At 44.5% G+C, this 26,121-nt stretch overlaps 1 protein-coding gene across 7 annotated transcripts in view; it reads left to right on the top strand.

Annotated features, from left to right (window-relative positions):
* LOC144499821 (F-box-like/WD repeat-containing protein TBL1XR1) overlaps positions 1-26,121 on the top strand; it is a 385,459-nt gene that overhangs the window by 279,490 nt on the left and 79,848 nt on the right. For all 7 annotated transcript variants that reach the window (XM_078222335.1, XM_078222337.1, XM_078222340.1 and 4 more), the window contains one exon: positions 17,955-18,100. In XM_078222335.1, the coding sequence (XP_078078461.1) occupies positions 17,955-18,100 (146 nt within the window). The remainder of the gene's footprint in view (positions 1-17,954; positions 18,101-26,121) is intronic.

The following is a 26,121-nucleotide window of genomic DNA, read 5'->3' as shown; positions in this document are numbered from 1 at the left end:
TAATTGTAGGGCAACTTGGCCTTTAAGAGAGATGGAGGTGTGTCAGCGAATGAGGTGCAATGTGTTTGGGTAATGTACTTGGCACAGTTGAATAGCAGCCAGTGTGCTCAAGCTGTGAAATAAGTTCAACTGCAGCGGTGCGAGGGTGAAGTCAGATTAAGAGTGTGAGGTATGAGGCATGTAGATGGAAATTATTGGTAGATGAGTGAAGGAGATGTGGTGAGGCTTGTGTAAGGCTAGTGGTGCAGTGGCTAGATATAGCATGTGATGACCTTAACTAATCATGTGAGGTTATTGAACTCTTCTGGTACCGCATCCAGGTCCTCGGGGCTAGACTACTATCATTTGTCATGGTAGGTACTTGCTCCCACTGCACTCTTAGTTGCTGCCTGGAATGTCTCGTGGTCCCTTGAAGGGAAAGCTTGTATATCTCCCGTGCCAAGGCCTCCAGTGCAGCATCTGAAAATCTTGGGGCACAATCTCTGGCCTGTTGTGCTGTTTTTCAAGGTTGTTCCTGGTCTCTGATTCCTCTTCCATCATTTACAGTCCATGGTGCAGCCAGAGCACACCTTGCCTTTCATAGACACAGGCTAGGTAGTACAGTCTAGGTTTATGTGGCGCTAGTGGTACCCCAGAAGAGGTTCAATGACCTCACATGACTGGTTAAGGTCGGTAAATGCATCGTCACATGCCATATCCTAGCCACTGCACCAGTAGCCTCACACAAGCCTCACACAAACTTTGCCCTCCTGCCTCCCCGCTGAGGCATGTCAAGATTTGGCACATTTGGCACCGAGTTGCACAAACATTAGACTAAGCGGGCAGCAAGAGCTTGGCATCTACATCGTTAGCACAGGAGGGGGGCCAAATATGCATTGCAATTGTGACGCCTGATTTGGGGGGGGGCTATCCAATTTCGGCTCTTTTAAAATGTTACAAGTTCTTGAAAATGTTTTGTAGAACCAGGCTATGTAACCAACACCTTTCAGGGAAAAATGCCAAATTTTTGCCCAGTTTTGGGTTAATAACCAGCCCTTTGAATCATGTCAAGATTCAAAGGATTAAAAGCCACATGCGATTAATTTGACCTCCCTGTTCGAGATGGATAGAAATATTGCAGTCTGTTGGTTATCTTTGAGAAGTACGTGATTCCAAAGTAAATGATTCTGTGTGAGTGCTTCAAGCTTTGGATGTGAATTGAGTTGTTTAGATCCATGGAGCCCAATAAATGTTTTATTTAAGTGAGTCGAATCGTTGAAATCAGAACGAATAGTTTAGAACCTTTGAGAGTTAAAGTTAGGCCAAAGTGGCTCCCACAACAGTGAAAAAGAGTAAGGGATGAATCGCTGTGCATATAAAATATTGGTTCAAAAGAATTACCGCTTAATACAGAGATTACAACCATTTGTTAATTTGCTTTCAGGGAATTAGGATACTAAATTACCCTATGATATATTTGTTTGTTCATTACTGCCAGATAAATTGCTTCTATGAGAAGGTTTGGAGCAGGTTTGTGATGTTTTGTCACTGTCAAAGCTCGAAGGAGCTTCCTGTTGAGACCCAGGACGGATGCAGTAAATAAAATAACGGAGAGAAACAGATTCTGTTCATTCGCCTGGATACACTAACACAGACTTAATCAGAGAACCTGGATCACTAAGAATCGCCTACGAGAGAAATCTAAAAACAGAGAAGCCCATTTATCAAGAACAAGGCAGGAAAATACCTCCAAAATAAAAGCAAAACACTGCGGAGGCTGGAAATCTGAAATAAAAACAGAAAATGCTGGAAAAACTTAGCAGGTCCAACAGCATCTGTGGAGAGAGAAACAGAATGGAGAAGAGTTCTGCAGAAAAGTCATTTGGACACAAAACGTTAACTCCGATTCTCTCTCTCCACGGATGCTGCCAGACCTGCTGAGTTTTTCCATCACTTTCTATTTTTATTTTGGAGAATCATATGGACTCATAGAACATAGAACAGTACAACACAGAACAGGCCCTTCGGCCCACGATGTTGTGCCGAGCTTTGCCTGAAACCCAGATCAAGCTATTTCCTCCCTATCTTCCCGAAGTGCTCCATATGCCTATCCAATAGCTTCTTAAATGTTCCTAAAGTTTCTGACTCCACTATCACTGCAGGCAGTCCATTCCACACCCCAACCACCACTCCCTGAGTAAAAAGCCCACCTCGGACATCCTTCCTATATCTCCCACCATGAACCCTATAGTTATGCCCCCTAGTTACCGCTCCATTCACCCGAGGAAATAGTCTTTGAACGTTCACTCCATCTATCCCCCTCATCATCTTATAAACCTCTATCAAGTCTCCTCTCAACCTCCTCCGCTCCAAAGAGAAAAGCCCAAGTTCCTTCAACCTTTCCTCATAAGACCTACCGTCCAAACCAGGCAGCATCCTGGTAAATCTCCTTTGCACTCTTTCCAGTGTCTCCAAATCGAAACATTAACTCGTTTCTCTCTCTCGACGGTGCTGCCAGACCTGCTGAGTTTTTCCAGTGTTTTGAGAACTAGCCAATACGTGACTCTGAGCCAGTTTAACTTCCTAGCTTAACTGAATTTTGAATCCAATTCTAATTTTGTGAATTTATATTACTGGTATAGAACTTGTTATATATATTTGTTCTCAGGATGCGGGTGACATTGACAAGAACATATTCATTGCTCATTCTCAATTCCTCTATTATTGAATCAACTATGTAGGGAGCGACCTGAGTCACAGATACGCTCCATTCCTTGAATGACTTTAGTGAACCAGTTGAAGTTTTATGACAGCCAGGCTTTCATAAGTCTTTGATCTGATGCAGGTTCACAAGTCAATTAATTCAATTTTCCGATGTGCCATGGAGGGAGGGGGGTGGTTTGAATTCTCGGGGCTGGATTTTTATCCACGAGGCAGATAATTGTCAGCTCCTCCTGCCTGTCTGGGGAATAAGTGCCCACAGGGAGGGGATTTTCTTGGTGGGGGGGCATGGGTATGGGCTGCAAACGAGCCAGTGGACCCAGAGAAAATGTTCGGAGGCGCACACAGGGGCGGAGGCAGGCTGTTTAAAAGGCCCACCTTGGTGCTGTAGAACTTTGTCCCAGTTAACATAAAAACAAGTCATCTAGCCCTCAACCCTCACACACTTCCCATGCCCTATACATGCCACCTGATGCCCCCCACCCACTCTCGATGGCCCTGCATGTCCTCCATGCCACACCATGCCCCCCCAACAACCCCTATGGTTCCTCATGCCAACATGCCAAGCTCTGGCATTTCTATGCCCATCACCCACAATGCACTCTATAAAAAGCAATGAACCCTATTTTGGCAATGGGATATGTTTAAAAAAAGGAAGAGTTATTCATCGATAACTTTCCACCTTCTTTAAAAATGCTCCTTTTTACTACAGGCCAATAAAAATGCCAATCATCCAGGCCCTTTGAAGTGCCGATAGCAGAAACTGCAAGTACTTGAAATCTCTTAACCTTGTGTAGATGGACATTTTGAAATAGTCAGCTTAGATCAGAGAGCCAGAGTTGTCAATCAAGCAGTGATTTCTCTTTGGCGAAGATGTTTATTACTCTAATAGATGTGTGGGTTTTCAGCCAAGAATACATAATAAGCCCAGAAATCCATTAGCCGGTTGAAACACCTGAACTATAGGAGTTGTTTGAGTGAGAAAATCTGTATATTTGACAAAAGATTATATTGGTCAACAATGAATTATCTTGTACAAAAGCAAAATAACATAGATGCTTATTAGGAAAACAAAGGTCGTTTTAAGGGATTTATACTTGTATCAGTAAATATTGGAAATAGGTATAAATTTAATTGGGCTTCATTTGGTGTTTCCATGTAAGGAAACCTATAGTCAGATTCCAGCTGGACAACAGTGTTTGAATGTATGGGGCTTTTGCTTTCAATTCAAACTGTGCTTCTGTTGCGCTTAAATAAATTATGGCATAAAGAGTAAATAGAAGCTAGCAGAAGCACGAGGCAGTTGCTTAGCAAGGTAGGCAGGCTTTTATTCTTAGTTTCATTGGAAGCCATTGCAGTTGAAGATAGGATGTTGTGGTGTGAACATTTCTCAACTCTGCCAGAAGACAAGCTGGACAGGACAAGAGGGAGGCAAAAATCAGACTTCCCAAAGAACCAGATAAAATCCAGACAACCAGGGAATTGTGACAGAAAGAATGTCTTGGAAAGACTGAGTTAAGAGAACAGAGACCACGAAGTTGAACAAGATACTGTTCAGGAGAATTTGAGGGAAAAGCAGACAAAACGTTCAGCGTTAAAGTGACAGCTGCAGTAACCAGATTTAAAGTGGGAAAGTAGACTTTAGAGATAAACCAAAAGTTTGGTGCCATCTTAATACAGTCTGGGAATCGATTGTTAAAGCAATTGTGAGGAGTTTGCACAATAGTCGAGATGAAAAACTCCTGAAGAGGGGGCTGTAAAGCCTGTAAGCAAAACCTTGATGGACGCACCTGAGGGAAAATGTTATTTAAAAGAAGATTTGAAAGTGTGGCGGGAGTTCTCCGGCTCCCCAGCCGCCTGTGTCTCAGTAGCAGGAGGCAGTGCGCAGTTCACTGGTGGTGGGATTCTCTGGTCCCACTGCTGTCAATGGAAATTCCCATTGATGTCACCCCACGCTGCGGGGAAACCTGCGGGAGGGGGTGTGCTGCTGGTGTTATCAGACAATCCTACTGGCGTGAATGGCCAGAAAATTCCGGCTTGTGTCTTTTTCAAAGTGAACTTTAAAATAACTCGTGTGGAAGCTCGAGTTCAGTGAGACAACGTGGTTCATGGTATACAAAATCACCTGGGGGGAGGGGGGGGATTTTATTTATTTAAGTTTATTTATTAGTGTCACAAGTAGGCTTACATTAACACTGCAATGAAGTTACTGTGAAAATCCTCTCGTCACCACACTCCGGCACCTGTTCGGGTACACTGAGGGAAAATTTAGCATGGCCAATGTTCCTAACCAGCATATCTTTGGACTGTGGGAGGAAACCGGAGCACCCGGAGGAAACTCACGCAGGCACGGGGAGAACGTGCAAACTTCACACAGGCAGTGACCCAAGCCCGGAATCGAACCTGGATCCCTGGCGCTGTGAGGCAGCAGTGCTAACCACTGTGCCACTGTTGAGGAGAAATCCACAGACATTCACTGGGGGGTACAGTGTGGAGTGTGATCTTACCACAGTCATCCTGTGTATTTGAAGGGACTGTGTGTTACTGAGACCATTATAGTTGAAGATTTACTTTGTAACCCATATTAACCTTAAAATCTGTGTATATTTGTGAAGCTAAGTGGGAGGGGGGGGGCGGAGTATTGGGCTGTAATCAATGTTTAATAAATGTTTTTTTTCTTGTTGTTAAAACTAGTTCATCGTCCTGTCCCTCTGTTCCTCCAAGTTTTAAAAAAAAGTAAAGGTAACAGTCTGTTGAGCCAGGGTTCCATTCTGGAATCTTTCCGTCCAGTTGTAACACCAACTGGGACGTAACGTGCTGGAAATCTGAAATAAAAACAGAAAATGCTTAAAATACTCCGGTTTTAGCAGCATCCATGGGGAGAGAAACGAGGTTAACATTTCAGGTTGATGACCTTTCATCAGAACTGGAAGAAATTAAAAATGTGCTAATTAATTAATCTTGTACAGTCTGATGAGTTTCAGACAGGTGAGCATTACCAAGATTCATGCGTGTATTGTTACAAATTTAAATGAATTTCCATCAATCTACTTGGGTGTACCTGACCAATTAATAGTCGCTGCTTTTTTCTATTCATTCGTGGGACATGGGCATTGCTGGCTGGCCAGCATTGACTGTCCATCCCTAATTGCTCAAGGGCAGTTGAGAGTCAACCACATTGCAGTGGCTCTGGAGTCACATGTAGGCCAGACCGGGTAAGGACGGCAGATTTCCTTCCCTAAAGAATGTTAGTGAACCAGATGGATTTTCCTGACAATCGACAATGGTTTCATGGTCATCAGTAGATTTTTAATTCCAGATTTTTTTTATTGAGTTCAATTTCCGTCACCTGCCGTGGCGGGATTCGAACACAGGTCCCCAGAACATTAGCTGAGTTTCTGGATTAATAGTCTCGCGAACATACCACCAGGCCATCGCCTCCTTAAATATGTTAAGCACAATGGGGTAGGAATTCCTCTTCTGCATTTGCCAATCCCTGGTTTTCTACCTTTAATAGAGTAAAATAATAGACTGAGGAAAGCAGAAGTAGAATTGCTGGCCCAAACTTGTGATGAGGCAAGGCACAGTGTGACAATTTCTACAGCTAAGTGTGCATTTAATGTACATAGGGGCAGAGGAAGGAAAGGAAGCCACCAGGTAACAACACCCAAAGTTTTCTGCAAGCAGGATTTCCTCAATTACACGATGTTATGAAATGTTTGCATAACCAGATCTGAGAACCTAGCGTTAATCTTGTGGCCTATATTAAACGGGAAGGAATTCCATATCCACATTGCACATTGCTTCTTTAATGCACAAAATGTTTGGTTCCTCACTACAAGCCATCCTGAATTGGAACACGATTTACTCATCCCACTAAAACTTTCATCTCCCAACGACGTTCCTTGTAATAAAACAACAGAAAATGCTGGAAGAACTCAGCAGGCCTGACAGCATCTGTGAAGAGAGAAACGCAGTTAATGTTTCAACACATATGATTGATCCAATCTCGAAATGTTAACTCTGTTTCGCTCTCCACAGATGCTGTCAGACCTGCTGGGGTTTTCCAGCATTTTGTGTTTTTACTTCAGATTTCCAGCATCCGCAGTATTTTGCTTTTATTTTCATGTTCCTTGTCGCCTTTGTTGTACTTACCACACAGAAAGAAGCCATTCAGTCCAACACGGATGTTAATTCTCCATTTGAGCCTCTTCCCAGCCTCCTTCATACGACCCCATCAAATTAAATCTCCATTCCTTGCCCCCTTATGTTTATATATCAATGGCTTGGCTGACATTGTATTTTGTGGCCGAATCGCATACATTCCAGCTCTAAACTATTCCTACATTACTGGACACGGCACTGGCAGGCAAGTCTAAATGTACATTTCAACTTTTTGTAACTTATACAAAATCATAGAATCCCTACAGTGAAGAAACAGGCCATTCGGCCCATGAGTGTGCACCACTTCTCCAACAGAGCATCTCACCCAGACACTATCCCCGTAATCCCACTTTTTACCCCACTAATCCCCCTTACCTACACGTCCGAGGGCACTGAGGGGCAACTTAACATGGCCAGTCAATCTAACCTGCATGTCTTTGTGCTGTGGGAGGAAATGGAGCACCCGGAGGAAACCCACTCAGACACGGGGAGAACGTGCAGACTCCGCACAGTCACCCAAGGCCGGAATTGAACCCGGGTCCCTGGCGCTGTGAGGCCGCAGTGCTAACCACTGTGCCACCGTGCCGTCCCAACTTCTGTCAGTTTAATTGCTTCCAACTGGACAGTTCAGCTTCACCAATGTACTTGAACTTGTGGTGCTTTCCTGCATCACTAAATACAGCATTTACGCATTAATCTTGAAGTTTGCAGTTTGCAGCCTTTCTTCATTAGAGAAAATCACTTTGCAAATACCTCAAAACTAAATGCTATAAAGGGATTTGCCAAGTATGGTGAATGAAAACAATGGTTTGTCTCAAGCATCTATAAATGGCATCAATCCACTTCAAAGAGAAAATTAATGTAAGAAATAATGTAGTCTTTGCAAAGGTCCCTTCTCCCTGTGTCCTAAAAGGTGTACTTGAACAGGCCATTATTTTAATATAGTTAGTGTAGGACTCAGCAATAAAGCCTAGCATGCTAACATCCTGATATGAGCAAAAAAAAAGTATCTGCTTCATAAATCTGCCAGCACGGTGACTCAAATGTCTATTGCAATTGTATAAAACTACAGCAAAAATTGTATTCTCATCACTTGTGTTTGGGATTTTGCTAACATGAGAAGTTTGGTTTTTCTGGTTCCCTGTTGGTAAATTTCCATTTGAGCAATCTGAGTTTGTTGATCAATATAAGCGAGACAGCCTGAATAATACAAAATACACTACAAAATGAATAGGAGTGCTATTTATGCCAATTTTGTGGACTCGTGTTTATACTATGGCTGGTTTTAAACTTTAGCTAAAGTTTCATTTACTCAAAGAACTTTGTAACATCAAGTTTCTAGTGAGAGCCATTTTAATCGTCACTGCAGGAAAATTCTGCACAAATTGGCTATCCCTCACCTTCCATCGACGGAGATCATTTTTGTTGGAACATGAAGCAGCGCTAAGATCCTAGACATTGGAAGCTTGCCAAAGAGTACAGTGAGGTTTGGCCAGTTTAAAATCTTCCATGCACATCTTCCAGGAACAGCCTGTCAGCACTGAGCCCAATTTGATGCAGTTGTTCCAAACTTTCAGCTGTTTAAATAATTTTCCACTTTACATTGTATCAAGAGTCTGGAATGTTCGTTTTTTTTTTAATGAATTTTTTCTCCCTCAATGCGGTAACCCATGCTGGGAAATATGATCGTGTAAGTACTGGTCACTCTGACCAATTGTGCACTTCCCGTGCGTGATTCTACAACACTTTGGTATCACCATTTTATTTAACTGCGGGGACAGAGCAAGAAAGAGCACTTGTTTCCTCTGCTCATGTCTTCACACTCACTTTCAGGCAAAGTCATTAAATAGCGAGCTGGATGTTCTCTCCCCATTTTCTCATTCATAAAACATGCCTATTAACGCATACTTTGGTCGGATTTCTCCGGCCATTCACAGCAGCGAGATTCTCTTGTCCCACCAGCAGCACATTCCCCCGTTGTGGGCTTGCTGGGTGGAGTGGCTACAATGAGAATTCCCATTGAGATCAGAAGATCCTGCCCCCCCAGTGAACAGCACGCTGCCTCCCGCCACCAAGAAACACGCTGAGGGGAGGCCAGAGAATCTCGCCATAGTTTCTCCTGTTGCAATTGTTTTAGATTTTGATCTTTTTCAATTATGAAACCATCCCATTCTCAAGAATATATGTCAAAATCTTGCTGCCATTTAAGACAGAGAGATCTTATTGTCCCACTGACTGCACCATCCCAGCCACAGGTTTCCCAAAGGCAAGGGGTGCGTTCAACAGGAAACCCCGTTGACAGCAGCGGGGCCATACGATCCCGCTGCCTCAAGATGCACCTTGGAGGGGGAGGAAAATCCCGCCCACAGTCAGAAAATGTGAGCGTCGTCCAGGACAGTTACCATCTGGAAAGATCAGATGAGTTAAAATTTTAGATATGGTCTTCTAACAAAATAGTTCAGAGCTTATTTATTAGAATAACAAGTAGGCTTACATTAACACTGCAATGAATTCATTGTGAAAATCCCCCAGTCGCCACACTCTGGCGCCTGTTCAGGTACACTGAGGGAGAATTTAGCTTGGCCAATGCATCTAACCAGCACGTCTTTCGGACTGTGGGAGGAAACCGGAGCACCCAGTGAAAACCCACGCAGACACAGGGAGAACATGCAGACTCTGCACAGACAGTCACCCAAGCCGGGAATCGAACCTCGGTCCCTAGCGCTGTGAGGCAGCAGTGCTAATCACTTGTGCCACCATGTCACTCCATTGGTAGATTGGAGGATATTACAAACATTTATATAGGAATGAGGCTGGAAAACCACCCTGGAAAATAAAGTTAATTATAGTATCTGTAAAGTGTTGAAATGATATTAGCGCAAGACAATACAAAGCGTAAAGAGTGAAATTGAAGAAGTTTTAGTTTCTGAAGTCAAATGCAACTGTGAGCGGCTGAAGGAAGTGGGGGAATAAGACAGGTAGAAATGAACGTTCAAAAACTTCCACAATGGAGTAATTTCCAAGAACATGAGAGAAAAGAAAAAAGATCCACATAAAACCTGAAACTAATGGCAGCTACACAACTGAGGCAAGTCATGATAACAAACTCCAGTAAATAAAGATACAAATTGTGCCTTACATTATGATCTGAAATCAATCTGCCAAAATTTAGCAATTTTTGGATGTTGCACAATCTGGATTCAAGAGGAATTGTACATTCACAGATCAAAGAACAAACATTGTCAAATACAGGGCAGTAAAAAGGGATTACTACTGACTGCACCAGAGATGATAAGCCAAAAATGTCAAAATCTGATTGAGAATTTCTTCATGAATAATAACAAATGAGTCGTCATGAATAACTCTCCATTTTGGATTATTATCAATGTTGTTTGTCTGTTTCCGTCTGGTTATCTATTTTACTGTAATACAAATGATATGTTTGGTCCAGATTTCCAGTTTGCTAGATTGTCGTGCTGCAAGTTTCTATGTCACGTTGTATATAAATAGCCTAATTTTGGGAATAGAAAGAAGGAATTGAGCAAAGCTGGGAATTCTGTGGAGAGTAACTCATTAGATTCCCTGTCCACCTACTACAAGGTAGAAGTTAGGAGTATCATGGAATATTTTTCACCTGCCTGGATGAGTGCAGCTCCAACAACACTTGATAGGTAGATGCAGGGAGGATGTTCCCGATGGTGGGTGTGTCCAGAACCAGAGGTCACAGTCTGAGGATTCGGGGTAGACCATTTAGGACGGAGGTGAGGAGACATTTTTTCACCCAAAGAGTGGTGAGTCTGTGGAATTCATCACCACAGGAAGTAGTTGATGGCAAAACATTGAATGTATTCAAGAGGCGGCTGGATATAGCACTTGGGGTGAATGGGGTCAAGGGTTATGAGGAAAAAGCAGGATTAGGCTATTGAGTTGGACGATCAGCCATGATCGTGATGAATGGTGGAGCAGACTCAGAGGGCCGAATGGCCTCTTCCTTCTCCTATCTTCTATGTTTCTATAAGCGCAATACCATTCAAGTCAAAGCAGCCCGCTTGACTGGCACTCCTTTTACCAATGCTCTGTGGCAGCACCAATGCCCCTTTGACATCTCCTTCCACCTACCAGCTAGAAACAGAAGATTTTTTTATTAATTCATAGGATGTGGGTGTCACTGGCTGGGATGCTTGCTAGGCCATTTCAGAGGGCACCTGAGATGCTAGACGAGGTAAGGTAAAGATTTCCTTCGCAAAAGGGTATTAGCGAACTAGGTGGATTTTTTTACAACAGCTACCAGTGGTTTAATGGTCACCAAATTTTTATTGAATTTAAATTTCACCATTTGCCATGATGGGATTTGAACCCAGGTCCGCAGAGCATTATTCTGGGTCTCTGAATTACTATTCCAGTGAGAATACCAATAGGGCAAAGCCTCCCCCTCCATGTGAGCATCACCGCCACTTTCCCCTCCATCCCACACACCTTCCTGACTTGGAAATACATCCCTATTCCTTCATTGTCACTGGGTCAAAATCCTGAAAGTCCCAACAGCACTGTGGGTGTACCAACACCACAAGCACCACAGCGGTTCAAGAAGGCAGCTCACCATCACCGTCTCACGGGCAATTAGGAATGGGCAATTAAATGCCAGCCGAGCAGGCGATACTCACATCCAGTGAAATAATAATAAAAAATGCATTTACTAGGCTAAGTAACTTCCAAAGAAGAGAACAGAAAACAGCGAAAGCACATTGATGAAGTGAGTGGGACGAATGACGGCCAATGCAGATGATGAAAATGTGTATTTTTGGCACTTTGGTTGACAGAAGGGAGGATAGTCTAAGTGGTAAAGTTCTAGGTGGTAGATGAGCAAAGCAATTTAGAGCACAGGTACATGACACTAAAAGTGAGCTCATGGATCCCAAAAGCAATTGTAAAAAGTTAAAGTTAGAAAGAGTGCAGAAAAGATTTATTAGGATGCTACCGGGACTTGATGGTTTGAGTTATAAGGAGAGGCTGGATAGACTGGGACTTTTTTCTCTGGAGCATAGGAGGCTGAGGGGCGATCTTATAGAGGTCTATAAAATAATGAGGGGCACAGATCAGCTAGATAGTCAATATATTTTCCCAAAGGTAGGGGAGTCTAAAACTAGAGGGCATAGGTTTAAGGTGAGGGGGGAGAGATACAAAAGTGTCCAGAGGGGCAATTTTTTCACACAGAGGGTGGTGAGTGTCTGGAACAAGCTGCCAGAGGTAGTAATGGAGGCGGGTACAATTTTGTCTTTTAAAAAGCATTTAGGCAGTTACATGGGTAAAATGAGCATAGGGCCAAATGCAGGCAATTGGGATTAGCTTAGGGGTTTAAAAAAAAGGACAGCGTGGCAAGTTGGGCCAAAGGGCCTGTTTCCATGCTATAAACCTCTGTGACTCTATGACTCTATAATTGGATGTCAGGCTTAATCAGAGGAAGTGCAGAATAAAAAAATCAAAAGTCTGCAATGCCGAGCACTAGACAGACTAATTTGCAATTTTGGGAATAGATTTTAACTTTTGGGCAACCATCTGACTGCTGTTCAGTGAAGAACTTAGGCTTCGGTTAAATGGAGCCAGGAAAATTGACGTCCTGACCTAGCTCATTAGGTTCGAGGCCAGGCAAAGTGCGACGGCCCAGAGTAGATCCTGGTGTGGTCACAATCATAGAAGGGAGGGAAGGGCCCAGGGCAGCATTGGCCCAGATTATTTTAGCGAGGCTTAAAAGGAGCACTCTTGCTTCTCCTGAACTCTGAGAAACTATTTAAAAGTAATCTTCTTTGGACCTCTTTGGTTGGATCATCAGTGAAACAATTTATACATGAAGCATGCGCCACTCGGTTCCGTCTCAAAATCATGATTTGCATTTTAATAGGGGGCTTTCACCTGAATCAAATCGATGTTGCGGCTGCCCATTGGTATTTTTCCTCCTGAGAAGCATGGTAATTGCTGGACTGTTGATGTCCACTGACTCCGACAGCATCATCCTGTTGATATTGCTTTTTGTGATTTTTAGATCAGTCTTTTGGTTCTTCATCTTAGGAAGGATATACTGGCCTTGGAGAAAATGATTGTTCTCTTAAGTTGATACACGGAATGAAGGGAATGACTGAGTTATGATGAGATTCTGGATGAACCAGGATTATTATTGTAATTTGCACAAGATCCTGCAATACTTCCTGGGTCCTGCAATTTTCTTTTTTTTTATTAATTCATGGGATGTGGACATCGCTGGCTGGACCAGCATTTATTGCCCATCCCTGAGGATGTTTAAGAGTCAACCACATTGCTGTGCGTCTGGAGACACATGTAGACCAGACCAGGTAAGGAAGGAAGATTTCCTTCCCTAAAGGTTATTAGTGAACCAGTTGGGTTTTTACAATAGTCAACAATGGTTTCATGGTCATCATTAGACTTTCAATTCCAGATTTTTATTGAATTCAAATTTCACCATTTGCCATGGTGGGATTTGAACCAAGGTCCCCAGAGCATTACCCTTAGTCTCTGGATTACTAGTCCAGCGACAATGCAACTACGCCACCACCTCTTCATTCTGCATAGGCCTACCTACACAGCCAACATATTGTGTAAAATCACAGGTCTGCAGTGCCCTTCCCTGTTAACTAAGACATTAATTCCCATGCATGCTGAAATATCTGTGGCTACTGTTCAAAATTCAGTTGTATTAGCTTTGCATCTTTGGTCAGATAGGTGCATGGCTAGTACAGTAAAATCTATCGCCAAACCTGGGTCCTAAAATTACTCTGGGTTTGCTCCACCAGGGCATATGCTACAGAGCAGAACCCCACCGCTTCATCTTAATCCCAATTCCCAGTGGAAAGGACAGTTGCATACTAAAAGCAAATTCTTCAATTGTGCCTGCCTAAACGATCGCAAATCGTAGAGAGAAGATCCAACATGGACAAGTGGATTATGTTTGGATCTTGCTGAAACAAGGGTGAAAGGAGACTTGTGTGGAGCTTGTGTAGACCTTTTGGGGAAAATGGCCTGTTTCTGTGCAGTAAATACTTTGTAAGAAGGTAATTAAGCACAGGTACAAAGTTTGCCTGTGACATTAAACAATGCAACTGGAATACTGGTGATGTGTGTTTTCATTGTTGCAAAATGGCACTTTTCCATTTTCAATCACCCTACACTAATAGATTATAAATCTGTGATTATCTTACAATATATTGGAATATTTAACTTTTGAAATTAGCTGAATAATTTTCAAATGTTATGTTGCAGAAATAGATATAGGAGGAAGTCCAGAAACAAGATTATACTTTTCACCTTCAGTGATCTGAACCTTATCATGTTCATTTCCAGCACACCCTTTTATTGCTATGCTTGTATTAGCGGAGGTGTTAAATTACTATAAATGAGATGAGAACCTCTTTTTATATAAACCTGATCTATAGTGCGGATTGAACCAACTTACTGTGGAATTTTGTTTCTTGTACACATAATGAGTATTAGAGATTAAGAGAAAACAAAGCTACGTCAAGTGAGGAAACATTTTGGAAAGAATTCTCTGGTTGTTCACGTCGGTGGGATTCTCCGGTCCCATCAGCGGCAGACCTCCGCCCGTGGGTTTCCTGCCAGTGTGGGGTGACGCCAATGGGAGTTCCCATTGATAATGGCAGGACCAGACAATCCTGCCACTAGTAAACAATGCGCCACCTCTCCCCGGTGGGAAACATGCAACTGGGAGGTCGGAAAATCTCGGCCTTTGTCAAAAAACAGCAACATGAAATTTCATGGAGTTTGTCCTATTCATCCATAAAATCTAGTGGAAGAGCCATGGAAAGCCTGGAGAAATTATATTTGTCCCAATTCTCCAGCATTTCGTTAGTTTCTCTGCCAAAGGTACCCGAGAGCAGCAGAAGCCTCTACGCTGAGCCAATTTGGTTTGAAACTGTAATGTCCCAAAGCACATTTGAGCTACCACCATACAGCAGTGCAGTTTAACGAAACTGGCATTCCAGCTTGATATTGGCTTGCCTACAAAACTGTCTGCTGTTTACAGGCTGTGTTGATTATATTTTGTATCACCAGTTATTCAAAACTGTAACATTGAATGAGCCAGGACCGGCATTGCATCAAAATCGTGCATTCTCTCGTTACTGAGGTGACAGGAACCTAAACGTGTATTATGTTAAATGTGATATTTTGTCTGAAATTTCACCTCTAAGGCAAACTCTCTTGAGTAAGGATTGCATCATTAATTGTGCCTACTGCAGATATTTGCAGGAAATGTTTCCTTGAAATTCCTCATTCTGATACTTTTGAAAATAGGAAGTGAGAAATAGCAACAATTCGCATTCACACACTGCTGTCCATGCTGCAAAACATCTAAAGTATTTTCACAAGGTGGAGGTTGGAGGGGGTCAGACCTGAGCAAGAGACAGGTGAAGATTGAGTCAGCAGGAGACAGGTGAAGATTGAGTCAGCAGGAGACAGGTGGAGACTTAACAGGAGACAGGAGAAGAGTTAAGAAGTAGCTAAGGTTTTCCCAGAGGATAACTTTAAAAGGGGTCTTCAAAGCTGGGGGAGCTGAGAGAGTCCGCAATGTTTGAAGGCATAAAGAGTAATGGTAGAAGGTGAGGAGGTGCACATTCGAACAACAGTGGACGACTGGAAGTTATGAATGGGGATCTTACAACGACAACTTCTGTAGCACCTCTACTGTAATGAACTGTCCCAAGATGCCTTATAGAAGCATTATAAGATGAAGCATGACACTGAGCTACACGAGGAGATATAAGGTCATATGCCCCAAAGCTTGGTCAATGAAGTTGGTTTTAAGAAGCATCTTAAAGCAGGAAAGAGAGGGATTTCCAGAGCTTGGGACCAAGGTAACTGAAGGCACGGCCACCAGTGATGGAGCAAGTATGATTGGGAATGCACAAGAGGCCAGTGTAATAGGAGCACAGATACCTCAGTGGAGTGTGGGAGCGGAGGAGATTAGAGACGGTGGAACTTTCCCATCCTGCCCACCATGGGAATCGTAGCAGCCAGGACACAGACCATGCAAAGGTCTGTTGACCTTGGGCGGGATTTTCCAGCCGGAAAACCCGTCCAAGGAGGGAAAAGGCCATGGGGGGATGTTAAAACAGGAATATTGTAATGACTTCAATCAGGCCATTGAGGTTGGCCTATTGGAATATGAACTCCCTGATTAAGGAGTCAATTGATGAGCCAACCTGGGAATCTTTTCCTTGTATTTAACTTTTAAAGGTAGACTGCTGACTGATAGCACTCTGTACTGCTGTTGGAATTGTAAATAAAGGGATTTTGGTGAAGGGACTTCTGCCTCCGAAGACTTATTACAGATATTTAAAATCAGGACCTTGCTTTAAGTCAGCAAGCACAGGAGTGATATGGGAATGGTACCAACTGCGGAATAGGCAGCCTTGGTAATGTACAGAAAGCAGAGCTTGAATCTCAAACAAATGGGGTGCCGAAGTTGCACAACATTGGATCCAGCCTGAGCATGCAACCAGGGACAGAACTGAGGCGGGGTGTGGGGCAAGAGGAAATGTAACAAAGCTTTGAAGTTTTAGGCTGGATGATTATCATAAAAGAAAGACATTTATTGCAGCATTTCTCATCACCATCAGACATCTCGAGGCGCTTTACAGACAATGAAGTACATTTGAAATGTACTCACTTCTGTAATGTAAGAATTGCAGCAAATACTTTTTCACACAGCAAACTAAACCTCCCACAAACAACAATGTGATAATGACCAGATAATCTGATTTTGTAATGTCGATTGAGAGATAATTATTGACCAGGACACCAGCAATAACTCTCCTGGCCCGCTTTCAAATAGTGCTATGGGATCTTTTATGGGATCCGCTCATACAGATGAGGCTTTGGTTTAACGTCGCACCTGAAACCTGGCACCTTTGACAGGGCAGCACATCCTCAATACTGCATTAGAGTGTCATCCCTGCTCAAGGTCTAGAGTGGACCTTGATCATAGACCTTAGGCGCAGCGTGGTGACCCAGTGGTTAGCAGTGCTGCCTCACAGCACCAGGGACCAGGGTTCAATTCCCGGCTTGGGTCACTGTCTGTGCGAAGTCTGCATGTTCTCCCCGTGCCTGCGTGGGCTTCCTCCGGGTGCTCCGATTTCCTCCCAGAGTCCAAAAGATGTGCTGGTTAGGTGCATTGGCCGTACTAAATTCTCCCTCAGTGTACCTGAACAGGCGCCAGAGTGTGATAACCAGGGGATTTTCACAGTAACTTCACTGCAGTGTTAATGGAAGCCCACTTGTGACACTAATAAATAATAAACTTTGAAGAACAGGAGAAAGTTCCAGGCCATGCTTGCTTCAGGAAAAGCGGTCAGATAACCTGAGGTGGGATGTTCCAGCCGTGCTCGCCCCAAACCCGGAAAATCCCGCCTGAGCTCAACGTACCTTTGCATGATCTGCCCCCCGCCCGTTACGATTCCTGTGGCAAGCAGGCCGGGAATATTCCCATCCTAGTGTCAATTAGAGAATCAAGGATGGTGAGGGCAAGGCAACAGTCAAGTAATCCAGAGACCCAGGATAATGCTCTGTGGACCCAGATTCGAATCCCACCAGATTGGCAGATGGTGAAATTCGAATTCAATAAAAATCTGAAATTAAAAGTCAAATGATGACCACAAAACCATTATTGATTGTTGTAAAAACCCATCTGGTTCACCAGTGTCCTTTTAAGAAAGGAAATCTGCCATCCTCACCTTGTCTGGCCTACCTGTGACTCCAGACCCACAGTAAGGTGGTTGACTCAAAGAAAAATGCCCTCTGTCAAGCAGATTGGCGATGGGCAATGAATGAATGTCAACCAGCGACACCCACATCCCATGAATGAATTTGAAAAATGTGAAAAATAGATGCAATGTTTCTAAATTAATCTGTAAAAATCTTCACAATCTGGAACCAGTGCAGATAGTTAAAGATTATATCCAGGCAGACCATGATGTACTTTTCCTCATAAACATGGATGACCTCTGCGGAAGATGCTTCCTGGCAGCTTTATAATTAACGCTGCTGTTTGTTTTCTCTTTCAGGTTTCTCTCACTCAGCATTCACATTTGGAATAGAAAGTCACATAAGTCAGTCAAACATCAACGGGACACTAGTGCCACCTGCAGCACTGATCTCTATCCTTCAGAAAGGATTGCAGTATGTCGAGGCAGAGATCAGCATCAACGAGGTAATATGATGGCGAATGATACGTCATGCATTGAAACCCACTCACTTCCTGCTCGGTGGCAGTCTGTAGGTTTGACAGTTTATTGACTTGCTTCAGTGTGAAATTTTGACATCTATGTACGAATGCACAGTGTAGGAAGGGTTTGAAAGAAGGACAGCTGAATTCCTGTGATACTTTAACACTGAAACAGTGACGGATGTATTAAGAAACTGTGTGGAATAAGCTATATTGGTCATTTTAAATGCTGAAAGCTCCACTTGGTAGAAGCAGATGTGAAAACATGTGGCATTTCTTCATCAGTTGCCGGCTGGGTTGAAAGCTATCACAATAAGCTCATTGGGGTGGTTCTGCCGGAGCTTCTCCAGGTGAGGAGAAGATATTGTCAATGTCATCCACCCTAAACTCTCAACAGCATAACTACAAAGTCCAAAGATGTGCAGGACAGGTGGATTGGCCATGATAAATTGCCCCAAGATATATAGGTTCAGGGGATTAGCGGGTTAAATATGAGGGGTTACGGGGATAAAGCCTGGGTAAGAGTCGGTGCAGACTTGATGGACTGATGGGCCGAATGGTCTCCTTCTGCACTGTAGAGATTCTATGATTCTGGCATCTGCCTGGAACATCTTCAATACAGCCTTTAATGGCACAGTTCCCTCTGCAATATCCTGTTCCTATGTTCCTAGAATCCATTTCCAGCCTACAGTTACAAATGTTGCTGCAATTCAATAATCAGTGACATTATCAAGTCCGAGAATCACCATTGAATCATACAATCCCTACAATGCAGAAGGAGGCCATTCGGCCCATCGAGCCTGTACCGACCACAATCCCACCCAGGCCCTATTCCCGTAACCCCACACCTTTACCCTGTTAATCCCCCTGACACTAGGGTCAATTTAGCATGGCCAATCAACCCTAACCCGCACATCTTTGGAGTGTGGGAGGAAACCCACACAGACATGGGGAGAATGTGCAAACTCCACACAGGCAGTGACCCGAGGCCGGAGTTGAACCCGGGTCCCTGGCGCTGTGAGACAGCAGTGCTAACCACTGTGCCACCCAAGTCAATCAGTAGTTTATAGTAAGTGCTATAGCAGCAACAACTTGTTTTTATATAGAGCACCTTTAATGTAATGAAGCATCCTAATCTACTCCACAACAGCATCAAACAGCAGAATTTGACTCGAAGCCACATGGCTGTAATATTGTCTGTATCCCAAACATTTTCGTTCATGCTCTTCACAATGGGGAATGTGGACATTTCATGTTCCACGGGGACTTTCTGGAGTACTGCAATGCAGGGGCTCCCAAGTGCTCCTGCTTTCCCTCCCCCCACTCGCACTGTTCCTCCCCCCACTCACACTGTCCCTTCCACTCCCCCACCAGCTACGATTCCCATGGCAGGCGGGATGGGAAATCGCCCTGTATGTGTCCAATGGTCAGATACTTGGTCCCCAAGTATTTACATTTCTTGTGGCATCATTCATGTATAGCGAAACGAGGAGGGGGTTAAAGAAACTGGCTTAGTCACTGAATGGTGAAGAACTAATGAGCCCGATTCAGAGTCTTCATTTTCAAAGAATCGTAGAATTCCTACAGTGCAGAAAGAGGCCATTCAGCCCATCGAGCCTGCACTGACAACAACCCCACACAGACCCTATCCCCGTAACTCCACATATTTACCCTGTTCATCTCCCTGACACTAAAGGGCAATTTAGCATGGCCAATCCAACTAACCCGCACATCTTTGGAGTGTGGGAGGAAACCGGAGAAAACCCACACAGACACGGGGCGAACGTACAGCCTCTGCACAGACAGTCACCTAAGGCTGGATTTGAACCTGGGTCCCTGGCACTGTGAGGCAGCAGTTCTAAACACTGTGCCACCCTGCCACCCTAATATTGTCCGATAGAAAATCGGAGCCAGAGCCTTCAGCTTTTGCCATGTTACAGCTGAAAATGTATTTATATCTAGACCTTGCTACAGTATCTGTTATGTAAACAAAGCAGCAATTTTAATATTTAAAGATATAATAGTAATAAAAACAGCAGGGACGCTGGGGACATGCTTGGGTGCACAAAGGAACTTCCAACACCAAACTGAAACAAATGTGAGATTTTCAATGTAACAACATACTTAGTATACAGTGTCCATTTCCTTATGATCAGTTCAGCAACATTTTGGAAAAGCACGTACATTTGAATCAATCAAGCAGCTATTTCAGTCTCGTAGCTTCACTGTAGTGTATAATTTGGATAATTGTAATCCTGGGTTAACAATCAGTGCACTAATGTGCAAATAGCTATGTGATCTGCAAAGAAAGCTCTTGCAGAAAAGTGTCTGCGTCTGTCCACCCAGTTTAGCCCAGTTTTATTTTCTGGTTGAGAAGGTTTTTTGGCGGAAGGCGGCTGTCGAGGCAGGACTGCTGACATGGGCTTTGCTATTTTCTGTGCGTCAAGTTCAGTAAAGCGAACAGCAAAATCGTTACATCATAGCGCTCAAACTCAATTCAACCGAGCTTGAAGGAAACAGGAACTGCGGATAAGATTGGTAGACAGACCAATTAAATTATTCAGAGCAGGTGCAAGTTCCTTCATCAGAATCTTGGGTGGGATTCTCAGGGAGGACTAGCTAGGGTAAATGTCTGGGGTTATGGGGATAGGGCCTGGGTGGGACTGTGGTCGGTCAGATGGGCCGAATGGCCTCCTTCTACATTGTAGCATTCCGTGATTCTATATTAGTCCAGTGACAGCATCATCGTCTCCCCTTGTTGCGTTTCCTGCAAGTGGGTCAAGTTAAAATCAGTCTTAAGGAGTTTAAATTAATCATCAGTAGTGCTTCTATATCTGATTTTGTTCATCAAATTAGACATTTGCTGATGAGGCAGATAGAGCACTTAAGAGAATGATTATATGAAGCAATTAAAGTTCAAAATGCAGGTGCTTGCAGGACCTGTCCTCTCCAGTAAGAACTGAAATGCTTTTTCATCACTTTGTCTCTGAAACTGTTTTCAACCATCTCATAATTAACTCCTAAGGCTCAATTATGGAAGAGCAAATAAGGCTCCCCTGATGGCTCAGGGAATTTATCTAATGAGTATTTAAACACGATTGATTCCTGCCCTGAGCTGAGCCAGTTGATCTCAGCCAAGCTGCTGCTAATAGATGCATCGGCCTTGCAGATCCCTGGGTTACAGAGGAGAAAATCCAGCCGCTGGAAGTGGGAGTCTGGACTTGGCTGTGCTGTCCCCCCTGGGCGAATAGTTTCTCTGCTAACTGTTGGGGTGCACGCCAGAATAATGGCTCTTGGCATATTGACAGCAGCTGGGTACCTGTGGTCCGATAGCTTAGCAGAAAGTGCTCAGTGCGTTCAGGGTTGCAAATAGAAGGAGAAAATTGATGAGGAAAGGAATAAACAGAAATTTCTGACTCCTAATTGAAGGGTCAGCACGTGATAATATTCTTAGTGTTGGGCATTAAGTGGTTTTAAGTGCATTCAGTTACTACCCTGCTGGGAATGCTGCATATTCTATGATATATAACATCTTATTTACTGAATGCAGCATGTTAAGGCACTAGGCATTGCACAGCTGTGACAATGGTTTAGTACCTAAACTATCAGGAAGTGAGGTGCGTTTCCCCGACAAGTAAGTTCCTGGGAGTTATACTGGTGGAGCCAATTGTAAATTGACAACTGTAGCACTCGGTTCCTGAAACAGGAAAGGTCGATTTATGTCCTCTGAATTTGTTGTATCTGTGGTGACAGTGGCCAAAGATATTTGTAATGTTGTCAGGCAAGACTCATTCACTCGCTCCGTGGATTGCAAGGAAGAACCCAGAGGTGACTGCACAGAATCTCCAGAAGCAAGGTATGCTCCATGATGCCACAGGTTACCTGGCCAGCAACACACAGTGAAAACGTGAGGCTTCAACCAGCATGTGTCAACCTCTTAAAAATAGATCAAATGCAGCCCCACCACATGCTGCTTGCCTGGTTTAAATGGATGCATTGGAGATTTGGGAGACCTAATCTTCTCTCTCAGACTGTTTAAATGCTAGGGGCGATTCTCCCAGCCCACTGCGCTGCTCTGGCAGGGCCGGGAGACACAAGCGAAGGCCGTGTAGCGGGCTTTCCGCTGGGCGCCACGGCCTCCGCACACCTCCGGCCGTCAGATTCTGGCGCCGTCAGCTCCGCACTAGAAATCGACACGGTGCTGATTTGAATATTGAAATTCGAATTTAAATCCCATTATCAGGCCCGGGATTAAAGTCTCCGGGCCCGCTAGCCTCTTAACCCCCTCGTCAGGAGTTATTCACTCCAGTGGGGTTTACAACAGCTCCCCACTAATGGGTCCCCTGGCACTGCCCAAGGGGCACCTTGGCACTGCTGACCGGGTATCAGGCAGTGGCAAGGGGGTGGGGCCTAATGGGGTGGGGCCTATAGGGGCGACCAGTGAGGGGTCCCACTACAACTCTACACTTGGGATCGGTTACAGAAGGAGGAAGGCCAGTGATCGAGGCTGACCGTTGGGATAAGGAGGGGTGGGGGGGGGGGGGGGGGGGGGGGGGTGTTGGGGCTGTGGGGGGGTGGGCGGAGTTGTGGGGGATTGGATTCCGAGGGGGAGCTGGCCCAGACTAGTCCAGGAGGGCAGTGATCGGGCGGGGGGGGTCGCATGGCCAGCGATGCTGGGGTAACATGGCTGGCCAGCAATCGGGAAGCCAGCAGCGCGGGGCTACTCCACATGCACCGATCTCCGCTCTGACAGATCGGCGCATGCTCAGTGGCCCGCTCAGCACTGTGCTACTGGCCTCTCCAGCGGGAATAGGCCCTGCCTCCTGATTTTCAGCGTAAATCTCCCTGAGACACTCTAGAGTGCACAGAGTTCATTTTGAAAGTCGGGCTGAAAAAAGCAGCGAGATTTACTCCAGTTTTTACGCGAATTGAATTTTTTTTGACAGAATTCCACCCATTGCGTTCAGATGAGAAGACTTTTGCTGCTTGCATTTTCTATTCAACATTGTCTCAATCATTGTTCGTACTGTGAGTTGTCATATCTTTACACGTTGACTTGATTCGGTTCATTACCACATGTATTGGCATACAGTGAAAAGTATTGTTTTTTGCCCTACACAGACAAAGCATACCGTTCATAGAGCACACAGGGGAAAAGGAAAGGAGAGGGTGCAGAATATGGTGTTACACTCGTAGCTCATTGAAGGTTTTTCAGTGTCTTTAGCTGGTGTAGGCTAGCGGAGGAACTGGGGAAACTAGAACTTGGAGCTCAATCCGGCCTTGGGCAGGTGTACTTGCCATTTGGAATTTTAAACTGCAGTCCACGGGAGAGGCATGAAAGTCCATTAACCCGCTCCTCCCCACCCCTATCTCTTCAGTTCAACTGAACCCCTGCCTGGTTTAGTTTGATATCTACTCTTTCAGTTTGCAAGTGTGACAGTCAGTTGTATCAGGTTTTAATGATGTGGAGATGCCGGCGTTGGACTGGGGTGGGCACAGTCAGAAGTCTCACAACACCAGGTTAAAATCCAACAGGTTTATTTGGAAGCATGAGCTTTTGGAGCGCTGCTCCTTCCTCAGGTGAGTGGAGGGGTATGTTTCACAAACATGATATATTTAGACAGAGACACAATTGCGAGATTATGGTTGAATTGCAGATCTTTTCAGGTAATCAAGTCAAAAAAAGGGATTAGCGGGTAGGGCCTGGGTGGGATTGTGGTCGGTGCAGACTCGATGGGCCGAATGGCCTCCTTCTGCACTGTAAGGTTTCTATGATTTCTATGATTTGCAGGTACAGACAGTGCGAGTGGAGAGCGGGACAATCACACGTTAAAGAGGTGTGACAGGACAGTTAGTAGGATTTTGCGAGCCCAGACCAAATGGTAAGGGTTACATGTAGTGTGACACGAACCCAAGATCCCGGCTGAGGCCGTCCTCATGAGTGTGGAACTTGGCTATCAGTTTCTGGGTTGTTTGCTAGCAGTGAGATTCTCTGGTCCCGCCGCTGTCAATGGGAATTCCCATTGATGTCACCCCAAGCCGGCAGGAAACCCGCAGGCAGAGGTGCGTTACCGGCAAGATCGGAGAATCCCGCTGGTGTGAACAGCTGGAGAATTCTGGCTATAATCTCTAACAGGACTGAATGATGATAGTGGCCATTCAGACTTACTGTTATGTTAACAAGGCTTCCACACCGCGCTGTCCAGAAAAGTTACATTTGGACAGTTCCCAACGGTAGTCAACACAAATTGCTTAATTGGCCTCCAACTCTGCATCCCTCACCTTGGCACATGGCATGAAACTTCACACTCCCAGAGGGCAACAAGAACACAGCCTGGCAGAGGACAAATACTGGTAGGGCCCTGGCATCCAATCTGCCGGGCACTGTGTCACCGGTGACTCCCGACACAGCCAGGGGGTAATCCATCTCGGTAGCTGTGACCCCCTGCAGAATCAGTGGGAGCACACCAGCAACCTGCAAAACCCGCCAAGACATAACAGATGCACAAGAAAGCAGCCCCCGTGCCAAAGAAACAAAGGCAGGAAAGCGGAAAAGAAAATCGCAAAATCCCCAAGAGTAGCAGTAGAGGTGAAACAAGCAGAAGTCCAGGTGAAGATCCATCTGCAGCATAGAGGTTTACAGCATGTAAACGGGCTCTTGGGCCCAACTTGTCCATGCCGCTCCGCGTTTGGCCCATATCCCTCTATACCCATCTTACCCATGTAACTGTCCAAATGCTTTTTAAAAGATAAAATTGTACCTGCCTCTACTACTACCTCTGGCAGCTTGTTCCAGACACTCATCACCCTCTGTGAAAAAATTGCCCCTCTCGACCCTTTTGCATCTCTCCCCTCTCACCTTAAACCTATGTCCTCTAGTTTTAGACTCCCCTACCTTTGGGAAAATATATTGACTATCTAGTTGCTCTATGCCTCTCATTATTTTATAGACCTCTGTAAGATCACCCTTACAGAGGTGTAAGCTCCTACACACTAGAGATAAAAGTCCCAGTCTATCCAGCCTCTCCTTATGACTCAAACCATCAAGTTCTGGTAGCATCCTAGTAAATCTTTTCTGCACTCTTTCTTGTTTAATAATATCCTTTCTATAATAGGGCGACCAGAACTGTACACAGTATTCCAAGTGTGGCCTTACCAATGTCTTGTACGACTTCAACAAGACGTCCCAACTCCTGTATTCAGTGTTCTGACCAATGAAACCAAGCATGTTGAATGCCTTCTTCACCACTCTGTCCACCTGTGACTCCACTTTCAAGGAGCTATGAATCTGTACCCCTAGATCCCTTTGCACTATAGTTCTCCCCAATGCCCTACCATGAACTAAGTAAGTCCTGCCCTGGTTCGATTGACCAAAATGCATCATCTCGCATTTATCTAAATTAAACTCCATCTGCCATTTGTCAGCCCACTGGCCCAATTGACCAAGATCCCGTTGCAATCCTAGATTCTTCACTGTCCACTATGCCACCAATCTTGGTGTCATCTGCAAACTTACTAACCATGCCTACTAAATTCTCATTCAAATCATTAATATAAATGACAAATAATAGTGGACCCAGCACTGATCCCTGAGGCACACCACTGGTCACAGGCCTCCAGTTTGAAAAACAAACCTCTACAACCAATGTCTGTCTTCTGTCATCAAGCCAATTCTGTATCCATTTGGCTACCTCACCCTGGATCCCGTGAGATTTAACCTTATGCAACAACCTACCATGCAATACCATGTCAAAGTCCTTGCTAAAGTCCATGTAAACAACATCAACTGCACTGCCCTCATCTACCTTCTTGGTTACCCCTTCAAAAAATTCAATCAAATTTGTGAGACATGATTTTTCACTGACAAAGCTATGCTGACTGTCCCTAATCAGTCCTTCCGTCTCTAAATGCCTGTAGATCCTGTCTCTCAAAATACCTTCTAACAACTTACCCACCACAGATGCGAGGCTCACGGGCCTGTAGTTCTCGGGCTTTTCCCTGCAGCC

Source organism: Mustelus asterias, chromosome 10, assembly GCF_964213995.1.
Source record: "Mustelus asterias chromosome 10, sMusAst1.hap1.1, whole genome shotgun sequence".
In the NCBI taxonomy this organism is placed as follows: domain Eukaryota; kingdom Metazoa; phylum Chordata; class Chondrichthyes; order Carcharhiniformes; family Triakidae; genus Mustelus; species Mustelus asterias.
This window is presented reverse-complemented; position numbering and strand designations above follow the sequence as displayed.